The 12122-nt window shown below is 38.2% G+C and overlaps 1 protein-coding gene across 6 annotated transcripts in view; it reads right to left on the bottom strand.

Moving 5' to 3' along the window:
- Window positions 1–12122, bottom strand: part of CDC14A (cell division cycle 14A) — a 171267-nt gene that overhangs the window by 95112 nt on the left and 64033 nt on the right. For all 6 annotated transcript variants that reach the window (XM_010377242.2, XM_030935849.1, XM_010377241.1 and 3 more), the window contains one exon: window positions 1347–1426. In XM_010377242.2, the coding sequence (XP_010375544.1) occupies window positions 1347–1426 (80 nt within the window). The remainder of the gene's footprint in view (window positions 1–1346; window positions 1427–12122) is intronic.

The raw sequence follows: 12122 nt of genomic DNA, 5'->3' as shown, positions 1-12122 counted from the left end.
ATTTTCTTCTCAGGGTCCAAATCCCAATGCCTTACTCCTTGACTTCACTTTAATTAAACACACTAGGTGTTGCTTCTTTCCTCCCCATGTCTTACCCTAACAGTTACCTCCTGTGATCTCAGAAGCAGAGTGAGAATCCTTTGACTCTTAAGGGATTTAGTCTTAATGCATTCATTCAAATATTTACTAAAAGTGCTGTTAAGTATAAGGCACTGGGGCCTGCCCTCTGAGAGTTTAGAGCAGAATGAGGAAGACAGACAAGCAGATCCTTCTCAGTCACTCCCATTCCTTTCTCTCATTGTGTTGCTTAATTATGGTAATATAACAATAATAAGCAATAAGCAATACACATGCTTGCAGATTTGGACATACAAGCAAAAAAGGCAAATATATTAGAATCATTCACAATTCTAGCAGAGGTAAGTGTTATGGGAGTTTTGATGCATGGTCCCTTCTACTTTATTTATTTGAGAAAGGGTATCACTCTGTCACCCACGCTAGAGTGTAGTGGGGCGATCTCAGCTTACTGCAGCCTCAACCTCCCAGGTTCAAGCAATCCTCCCACTTCAGCCTCTCGAGTAGCTGGGACTACAAGCATGTACCACTATGCCTGGCTAACTTTTGTATTTTTAGTAGAGACGGGGTTTCATCATGTTGCCCAGGCTGGTCTCAAACTCCTGGGCTCAAGTTATCCACCGGCCTCAGCCTCCCAAAGTGCTGGGATTACAGGTGTGAGCCACTGCACCCAGCCCCCTTCTACTCTTTAAATGAGCTCAAGTTCACCCCAAATTTTTAAAAGATCTTCTTTGATGATACTTAGAAAACACGGTAATGAGAGAAAGGCTGCCTGGGGATGTCAGTCAGATTTGTGTGCCAAACTGGTGATTTAGGGTCCCCACTAAACAGTGCTCCTGAAGAATCTTAGAGGGTCTCATTCTATATCCCCAGCCTCTGACATGTGGCCAGACCTCAATCACTGCTCATGAAATGGAAGAATGAATGGATGAATCAATGATGTAGATTACTGAAATCCAACAAATCTTGACATCGGGCACTCTTTGTACTTATTAGCTTATACATCGGGCACTCTTTGTACTTCACATAAACTGTAAAGATATAGAAAGGATTCAAGGAAAAAAATTAATTCCTACAAGAAGAAAGCTATTTTATTCTTGCTAGCTACAGGGAAAAAACTCTACAAAATGTAATAATAAAAACTACCATCTCATTTCATTCCATATAACATCACCGTTATCATCTTAAGACAATTAAAAAACACTACGACCCAACTCTAAGTATCCAGCTCTGTCGCAAAAGCCTAACCCAAGTCTCACCAGGAGTTATACCTGAATGGAAGATAGGGGGGCGTTGAGCCAGATAGGAGTGCTCTGTAGGCTTCTTCTGGTGTCTTCTTTAAATAGATTACCTAAAACAGATAAATAGCAACATTTAGAACACCAAAGAATGACACAAAACTAATTACTCACCAATTTTGCATTTCACTTCCTCCACTTTGAGTGACAACTGTTACGGTGATAGTGTTGATCTTTACAAAGCAATAATTTACCAACATTTCCTTTTCAGCATGAAGCTGAGCAGCAGCCTTTGTCTTCTCCATGGGTAAGCTTAGAGACAGAGGGCAGATCCATGAAGAGGCCATTCCAGGCTCTTTACAAAGGCACACTGAACAGACACAATGGCAGGGACAGTTGTACCCTCATAATATACCATGTGCTCACCAAAGACCAACGCACACCTCCTTGACCTTCATCAAAGATCTGCCATGAGTTATTTCAGTGCCTGGTAAATCCTGAAAGATTTCTCACAGTGAGCACAATACCCATGGGGTATCTACTGAATTTTCTGCCTACTCTGAGGAAAGCCAGTGTTGCTCTCTAAACACTCAATAAAATCACAATAAAAATTGGTGAAAACGTGTATAGGTAAGAGTATTGGAAAACAGATTATCTTAGATTTTGATACCAAAGCTACTTAAATCCCTCTGGTCCAACAAGATAAACTAATCTTAAAGACACAAACAAAAAAGGAGCCCTTAAAACCAGTGAACAACTCCCAGGTAATATATATACACAGATAATGAGTATATAATATATGCCAGGCACTGTATCAGGTACTGGCACCTCCCTTAATAGAATTTACCCTTGTGGGTCAAAGACAATAATCAACAGAAATAAATACAGTCTAAGGTAAGTGCTGAAAAGGAAGTAAATAGGGGCCTGGAAAGGGGCTACCTGAGTCAAGGTAGTCAGGGAGGGGTCTCTGGGTGATGTTCAGGGTGAGATCTAGAGGGGGAGAGCCACAGGAAGAGCTAAGGGGAAGGAGGAAGGGCTATCCAGGCATGAGAATGACAAACACAAGGTCCCTGAGGCAGGAAAGAGCTTGGTGAGTTGGAGGAAAACAAGGTCAGTGTGGCTAGGACTGAGACAAGGGGAGAGGGGGCAGGAGAAAGCCAGGCAGTGGCCGGAATGTGAAGAGCGATACAAACCACTGGGAGAGCTCGGTTTTATTTTTTAAAAAATAAAATATTTTATTTTTTAATTCTGAGCCGATGGCATGGGTCATTTTCCTCTATAGTCAGAAACGAGCTTAATTCCTACAATCTTCTCTACCTAAAATTAGTAACACTATTTCTTTAATATGTCCCAACATCAAAACCCTATGCATTTCAATGACAAGAATGGCAGCGTCTCCATTCTTAACAGTAGGGTTTTCCTCTACTTATAAACCTTCTTTGAGCTTTAAGCTATTTCACTAGGAATACATTACATATTTACTTATTAATATTTCAGGACTAGAAAATGAGTCCATTCTGAGTTTTCTAAAGAAAGAAAAATAAAATAGATTAAAAATACTAACTTTAGTAACAAAACCCCATCTTCATTTGGCAAGTAAACATGAAGCTCTAATAAAGCACACACCAACCAAAACTTATTGAGTATGAAACAAAAAAACAATAGAAAGGAAATAACCAAAAGTGCTGCGAGACAAGAGGCATTGCCAGATTCTAAAAATGGAGAATTGTCACTCTAGTTGCAGCCCAAATAATTACAAAATTCCATTTAAACCAACACTAGCTCTAAAGACCATTTTCAGTAACCAACGTTACAACAGGTTTTACTGTACCCTAAGGGGTAAGTTATATAACAGAATTGGTTATAATGCAGTGATTTCTTAAGCCTAAAGATGCTGCAGTATTTGAATGGTGACTGGTTGCTAAAAGGGAAGGCTGCTTATAGAAAGCTTCTGGGTGTGGATTAGATAATTAAAGCTTAGACAACAACCTTTGAAAAGCAAAAATACATTTTCCTCCTCAGGAGCAATTATATTAATTCCCTTTAATTTTGAGACAGTCATTCTGCAAGAGGGAGGCACTAGCCCACATGGAATTCTTCTTTAGACTGGCTACCCCACAGGGCTTTGCTCCTCGTTTTACCTGCATGACTTAGCACACATGGCCCATGTTCTCACATTGTAAGATGATACCCTTTGTTTTTATTTTTATCCCAATGCTCAATTATTAATAAGTGCAAAGTGAAACCCAACAGAGGCCATCTAAATTCCAGGAAGATTCCTGGGGCGTCTTTTACAGGTTGACCTTTCACAACCTGAAGGTAGGTATTTGGGCAAAGGGGGGAAATGCTTTCCTGATGAGTGAGTGCATTACCACATGAATGCATGCTGGGTCATTAAAATACCAAATTTAATTTTTCCAGGATAAAATATGCCACATATTCTTATGCCAGATCTTCTTAGACATGTCTCCTTATTAAAAAGAGAGACAGGAGAGAGACAGACTAGGCTAGATTAAAGCTCAGAAGAAAAGTGACATTTAATAAGAAAGGTAAGGAACTTCAAACTCTCCTTGTTGCTCTAGGATGAAAATAGAATTTGAACAGTGGGCTGACTCCAAAGCCCTCAGCAATTCCATCATATCCTCCTGAAAATATAAACTCAGTTGGTAGCATAGGTCTGGAAAAAAGGTTTCCACTCTTCCAAGTTCCTAAATGCCATTTCATTCCATTTGATTTTAAAACTTAGATGACTTCAAACTGTTAACAGTTTGTAGTCATATTTGAGGAAAAGGGCTGGGGAAGGACCAGAAGGAGAAAGAGGAACTTTCTACCTTATATTTCTACTATCAACACATTGTCTTTTTCACAGACATACACAGATCTGTTTTTTAAATGTGAAGTAAGTAAATTAATTATGCAATGTTAAATGTGTACTCTTTCTAAAAATAAAATCTATATTTAATGCTCAAAAATTTGTTACCAGATATTCTAATATTTCTAAAAATATTTTTGCCTTCTCTCAGCAGAATCATAAAAATATTCTCTGAATGAAATTAATTTCAAAGCATCTTCTACATATCTTTTTTTCCTCTTGTACTCCTAAGGGGAAAGAAATAATATGCTGTCTGCTTTTCTCACTAGGTATTAACATATATAAACCCAAACCAGAAATTTCCCCGAACTTTTGACTAATACAACTTAACAAAAGCATTTGCACAGATAATGTTCGGTGTACCACATCAGTTTAGTGGGTGGTACATGCATGACTTTGATAACATTGCCCTACTTTTGCCAAGAAGTCCTAGAAACCATATTAATAATACAGCATTTAACATATACTTTTATTTTTAACTGAGCAAGAGTCACCCAATTAAAGTGACGTTTTTCTGTTTAATTAACTTCCAGGTACCAAGAACCTCAATGACTTTTTGTTTCTTTAATAAAAGGTTCTTAAAGAGCCAGTATCTTAACATATATATTATCAACAGCTATGAGGTTTTATTAAACAGCATAATAAAATTTACCCTACTACAAACCAGCACAATTTATATTGTTTACCAGTAAGCCAATGTTGCCCAACAGTTAATCATGCACTTTTCAGTAAAGCACAACACACACACATATAAACAATATATATATATATTTAAAAGTGAAATCTGTGCCCCTACATTAATTATATTTATATTTTGTGACTTGGAAAGTGAAAATACTCTTGAGGATTCAATTTGGCCATCTGAAAGAGTATTCTTCAATTTTATTTGTTTAATATTTTACTTGTGTGAAAAAGAGGAAACAAATGCTGACAATAGACTTTCCCAGACAGGTGCTGCCACTGGAACATTGGCACGATAGCTTTGAAATTAGCATTCCAACCACGTCTGCGTCAATTAAATTCCTTCAAAATACAATTTCCAGAAAACAGATGTTACAACTTTAAAATAGTCTTGAAGCACTATGATTTACCAAATATGGAAGACTTATACCAAAAAAGGAGAGACTTCCTTTAAAAGTTTCAGACAACCAGGTTTAGCATACACAGAATAGTAACTGGACATTACAAAGACGTCACCATGTTGTGTGCTTTGGGCTGTAGCCCATTAATCAGCAGTCATGCTGAGTCCTTTCCTTAGCACCATGTAACTTACAATTATCATGCTTGCAAAACTGCAATTGAGGATGGGGGTGGGCAGATATAAGAAGAAAATGTTTCTTTTACTGGTGAAGCTAACCAGCACAGAGCACTCACTTGGCTTGAAACTGTTGCACCCTAACGGGCTGCTCCCAACATCCCCCTTTCTTATGAGGGGTTCCTCCCAGTCAGCCAGACCCAGCATCTCAAAAGTCATCTTTGACCTTGGCCTCTCCATCACGTGATACCCACATCAAGTCAATACACAGACTGATTCTCTCTCCACAGTCACAGTCAGTATTCTATTGTATTCTACTCTACTCTACTCTACTCTACTCTACTCTACTCTACTCTACTCTACTCTACTCTACTCGAGACAGGGTCTGGCTCTGTCGCCCAGGCTGGAGTGCAGTGGCACAATCTTGGCTCACTGCAACCTCCACCCCCAAGGCTCAAGCCATCCTCCCACCTCAGCCTCCCAAGTAGCTAGGTCTTCAGGTACATGCCACCACGTCCAGCTATTTTTTTGTATTTTCAGTAGAGACAGGCTTTCGCCATGTTGGCCAGGCTGTTCTCAAACTCCTAGCCTCAAGTGATCCAACAGCCTCAGCCTCCCAAAGTGCTGGGATTACAGGCGTGAGCTATGGCTCCTGGCCATCCACAGTTTCTTTCAATTATGGGGTAGATCCAGGTTTGGGAGCCTGAAACACATCATTGAGCGAAGATGGAGCATACAAACATCTTTTCACATTTTACAAAAATTTTTCCCTTCAACAGCTTGAGAGAGGGAACTAAGCAAGAAAAGGCCCTGAGTCTTAAGTTTCATTAGCTCCCCAGTGAACTACCTGGACCTTTCTTCCATGACAATCATCATCACGTTATTTCAAACCCTTCTCACCATACTCTAGGACTAATACCATTTCTCTCCACCTCCACCTCCTGCCTACTCCAGTAGTTCCAGAGCAGGGCTCGGAAAGTCTCAACCCTGCTCCAAAAGCCCAGCCCAGACTGCCAACCCTTCAACAAGATATTGTCCCAGCCTGCCTTTTCAGGTGAATTTGTCATTTTTCCTCAAATGAATCCTACCCACTAGCCTAGACTCCTCACCCTTCCCTAAACATACCTGATATCTCTGGTATTTGAGGTGGTGGTGGTTGTTTTTCTGGAATACTTTCCTCACCATTTCTGCCTATTAGACCTATATTTCATTAGACCTAAACTCAAATACTATGTCGTATGATGCCTTTCTTCTCCAACTCAGAACCTTTTCCCTTACCCTTTAGACTCCAGAATATGACACTCAACTATAAGTGATAATGACCACGATAATGACAACAATAAAAACAAAAAGTTAACAGTATATACTATGTGCCAGGCACTATTCTAGGCACTGTACATAAATCATTAATCCTCACATCACCCCGAGTTAGGTTCCATTATTATTCCCACTTTCTTTTTACAGGAAAAGCATTGAGAACTATTTGCTCAAAGTCACACAGTCAGTCTGGCTTCCTCACAGAAACTCATAGCACATCCAGATGGGCCCCTCACAGCTCTTTTGTAATTAGTTTCCTTTAGACTGAAGTGGAAAGCTTCTGGAGCTCAAGTAACCAAGCTTCCCATAGCTTTATAAGCCTTCAGATGCCTCCTGTCAGATAGATGCTCAGCAAAAAAACCTATGTGTAATGAACAGTTACTTTAAACATATAAGGGTAAGACTGCATCTACCCCAAAGGGTTAATTCAGCTTAATTAATAATTGGTGAATGAGATTTTAAAAGACTGTATCACTACAATTTTAGTGGGAATGCCCGGAAGAGGAGTAAAACTAACTTTCTCAGCCCAATTATATGAAAGCATCAAGCCAAATAGAGTCAATTCACCAATAATGTGCTTCAAGAGAAAGTAATACACTAATTTTAAAAAATAAAAGCTCAAGCTCATATGATTTGCATTTGCTTATAGAAAGTATTTAGTCAAGGCATACTCCCTGATCCAAATATTCACTCTCCTACTTCCCCTGTGTCTATTCTGAAGCCACACTCAGCCACTCCCAATATGGGATAAAAAGCAGCCAGCAGGAGGTGAAACAGAGCACAAATCACCACAGATGACTGTAATTCAATCAGCATAAGTATTTATTTAACACTTACAATTTGCACAGGAACCTGCACACATATGAGGGCACAGGGAGAGTCTGCAATCTCCATTATGGAGCTTAAAGACACTGACTTCAAGGACTCTAAAGGGGGCTGGGAATGGCCCATAAAATGACCAGACTCAACCTGAGCCTACCTTGCATCATGACAGTGTTTAGATGCCACCTCCTCCCCTTCCTTGGGATCACAGCTCTAAAGTGAGACAGTCTTTTTGGCAACCCAATAAGATCAGGCCCCTGCCTTATGTTCTCAAAGCTCTCTGCCCTTCTTCAAATTCATACACCAGTTTGTTTCTGTGGTTATTTAATTGAGCCTGTCTCCCCAAGTAGGCTCTAAAGCTAATGAGAGCAAGGTTTCCGTCTCTTTTTTATCTGCAGGACTCTACTACTATGCCTGGCATGTAGCACATACTCAAAAATGATGGATGACTGCACAAATAGTGGGCATTTTATATGAGGGGAAGCATGACATAGACACAGGTCCTTTCCGCATGAGTGGCATGAAACTAACCCTGTATGCTTCCATTGCCTTAGGTATAAATTGAGGATAACAACTGTAATTATCACATAAGGTTGTTTGTTGGGAAGAATAAATAAATTAATAATGTATGTAAAGTGCTCAAAATTACATCTAGCACATAGCTCTTCTACAGTAAGGGACAACAAAAAGGAGATAAACTTTGGTCCCAAAATGTTTTTCTTTCCACCATCTGTCTCTGGGTGAATCTAGATCTACACTGTTATTATTTCTCACACCTTCACCCTAAAGCCCATCTATGTATACAAACATCGGAATATGAGGTTGTAAATGTCCCTAACAAGATCATGATTTAGTTCAACCCTATGATTTTAGAGTACAGATTATGATCCTACTCTCAGTTCTGCCTCTTCAAACATCCTCCCTAGTCTCCTGATGCCTTAGTATCAACATCCATAAAATAAATGCCACTGGCCCTTGCTTTACCAAACCCATTAGCAAAATATCAGAAGATCCCTGAGGTGGCCCATGTCTTTCTGCAACAAAGTACGTGAAAACAGAAGCGAGTTACTGTTACTAGCACTGTATTCATTTTTTCTATTTGAACTTCTCATGAACAAAATAATAAGATTACTAAGCTGTATTTGTTTTTAGGAAAAGAAAGCAATCACCAGTTACCTGCAAAGAATGAACCACAGAAATCCATGAAAAGAAGTCCAGCATAAAAACAGAAGTCCAGCATAAAAGCACACTGCAAGGCAAAAAACTTTGCAAAACGCTGAAACATAAAACTTTTAAAGTCTCTTCCTTGGCTCCCAAAACTTGGTTCTCAGACTTCTTAAATGTCAGGGCACTTAATTTATAAACTGTTTTTTTCTAAAGACAGCATTAATTGTGATACACAAACACAAACAACATGTTTAATTTTCTTATTTTTAGCAACATTATTTTCTTAATCATTTCCTCCCATTATATCCAGTGACTCAGAAACAATATCTACATTCAACTTTATAATGTTTTAAAAATAGGACAAAGTTTTACATTTCTCAAATGCATAAATAATTCTATTTTGTTTTAATTGCTTGTGGAAATAAGAAATATTCAATGTTAATCACATATGAATTAGACAGGTCAGTCTGATTACAAATCAGAAACACAACTGTATTTAAAACTTGTATTATTATCAGTCTACTATTTTAAATCTATCATGCTAAACAGTCTAATTAAAACAGAAGAAGAATGAATGTGTTTTGTTTCCTACAGTCTTTGGTTGAACATGTAGTAAAAGAAAGTCACTCTTCCTGTTCTTCAACTTTTGAGTCCATTATAAATCACAGATTATGAAGTCAGCAAAGCATAAGACAATATATCTGCTTAACAAATATGGAGGCAAGGCTAATCATAGAAGTTAAGCAGAACCTGACATCAGGTCTCTATCTCCATCGCTCATTTCTACCCTAAAAATACTTAACAATTTTCAGTATTTGAATCCTTATGAGAATGAAGTCTAGAAATGACTATGGTTTTTGTTTGAGGTGCTGTTTGCTCTGAAATACCCTCATGTGACATCTCTTTACAGTTTAATTTGAAGCTGGGATTTAACAAACAGTCAACAAAGAGCAGACTTTATTTATTTGACAATTCATTTAGAATAGAAATACTCTCTCACCCCTCTCATGGGGTATAATTAGAGTGAAACCAGTGGGAGCTTTTTGATGGGCAATTTAGGAGAATTGCAGACAATATTAGCCATGTGTGTCTTCCCATCTAATTTGATTACAACCAGAATTTTCATAATCAGCCTAAAAAGATATCCTTGCAGAACTGACAGCTACAGCCAGCACAAATGCACATCTCTTGCTAGCACTGTCTCAGTGACACAATGGTTCTCTTCTGCCTGAGGTGAGTTCATGTACCAACATAGACCTCACTGAGCTGGTTGTGTGACAGTAAGCTAGCCCAACCCCTTATAAAGCAAACAAAGGAAACACTAAGCCAATGTTCTTAATACACAGAAACTTAAAAGGACACATTAAAGGGGGAAAGAAGAAAATGTGTGGCCCCAAAAAACCTCAGTCCCTTAGTCTCACACAAGCGGAGCAAAATACTGTTACGTTACAACATGCAGCTAAATATAACCCTGTAGAACATTTATCATTCATCATTAAAAGGCAGTCCTTATATAAAACACAAAAACAGACTCGCTCCAGAATATCACTTGAATAATACATCTCCCAAACTGAATGGTTTCATATTAAAAACTCCTGGTGCTGAGTTTCACTGCTTACTTCTGGGTAGAGCATGAACTTCATTTCATAAAACTTTCCAAGTGAAGAAAGAAAACAAAAAAAAGTATGTTATTTAAACCCAGGACTGAATTGGATCAAGTTTAGAAGGCAAAGAACCATAACTTTGTAATGAAGATGGTGATGCAGATCCACTGTAACAGACCAGAACTGGATGTTTAAATCCTCTTAACACCTGTTAGCAATTATAGAAAGTCTTTAAACTGCAAATACATTATACTTCAAACATTTATTTGTAAAAGATAATATGCGTTTTTGTTGTTGTTGCTGTTGTTGTTTTCTTTCTTATTGTTGTTTAGAGATGGGGGGTCTTACTATGTTGCCCAGGCTGGTCTCGAACTCCTGGGCTCAGGCAATCCTACTGTCTTGGCCTTCCAAAGTATTGGGATTACAGGCGTGAGGCATTGCGCCTTGCCAAGGCTAATATTTTGACTTCTGGAAATGTTTTCCCAAAGACAAAATCTTAAGATTTTAAGTTTCCTAAGCTAGTCCAAAAATGATAATATATTCAGTATTATCATTAAAATCATATATCTAAAATAAAATGTAGAAGACATTACTTTCAATATTAAAACTAAAATAATTAAGTAAGTGTGTTAGTTTTTTAAGTTAATTATCTTCCCTCAATGCTAATACTTGAGGGAAAGCTAAATTAGAAAAACTTGAAGAAATCAAGGAACACATCTATAATGCCTTTAAAGTGAACCCTGAATTATTTCTAATGTTTTGATTGGTACTTAATTATATACAATTCTGCTTCAAAATGCATAACTTTCCTCAGCATTTGGCATTATGATTACAGCTGATTTCAAATCTGAGGCAGTGGAAAGCAGGGCAAATATGAGAGGAAATTTTCTTGCTGTCATTGGAAGGAAAGTAATTGGGAAGAAAAGTGAACAAGAAAGATCATAAACTTTCTGGTAATGCACAGGAGGAAGTCTACTAAACTTGCCAGGGACGGAACCCAACTTGGGTGTGGGGGGTTGCTTCCCATGTGCTTATGGCAACTTTAGGCAGTCTGCAATCTCCTAGAAGACAGAAGGTGGTAGACCAGCAACCCAATGTATTAATTTTAGTAACTAGAGTATATACCTAAGGAACTGTACATAAAATTGTTTTTAAAATTAAAATTTTAAGAAGCCTTTTCAAATGTAGTCGTCTTATTCTTTTTCAAATTTCAGGAAGTTTGCAGGTGAGATGTTATCCAAACTTCTAACACAAAAGTCACGAAGCATGTGAACTAAATCTCAGGTCTAGAATCATAGTAACTTGTAAGTTACTGTTCTTTTAACTCACTCAAGAATAGAAAACTAACAATGCACACAAACAAGGAACTGGTTGTTCTCTTCCATTATTTACAAGAGTTGTTGCTTAGAGAAAGCAGGAGAAACAAGAGCTTTGCCCATCAGTCAGGTGTTTGGAGAAAAGATTCTGTGGCAATTTTTCTGTGCATTAGCCCCAATTGTTCAAACAAGTGCCACATGCCTGTATTGTCCTTCGAGAAGATAACAGAATTAATCATTCTTTTTTCTTTCTTTCTTTCTCTATTTATTTATTTATCTTTGAGACAGAGTTTCGTTCTTGTCACCCAGGCTGGAGCACAGGAGCATGATCTTGGCTCACTGCAACCTCCGTCTCCCGGGTTTAAGCAATTCTCCTGCCTCAGCCTGCTGAGGCGCTGCAGAATTAATCATTCATAATTGTGCATAGATTTTTTTAAGTAAACATATTCCCTACAT

Source organism: Rhinopithecus roxellana, chromosome 8, assembly GCF_007565055.1.
Source record: "Rhinopithecus roxellana isolate Shanxi Qingling chromosome 8, ASM756505v1, whole genome shotgun sequence".
Taxonomy (NCBI): Eukaryota; Metazoa; Chordata; class Mammalia; order Primates; family Cercopithecidae; genus Rhinopithecus; species Rhinopithecus roxellana.
Note: the sequence above shows the minus strand (reverse complement) of the source record. Positions and strands in the feature narration are given on the sequence as shown.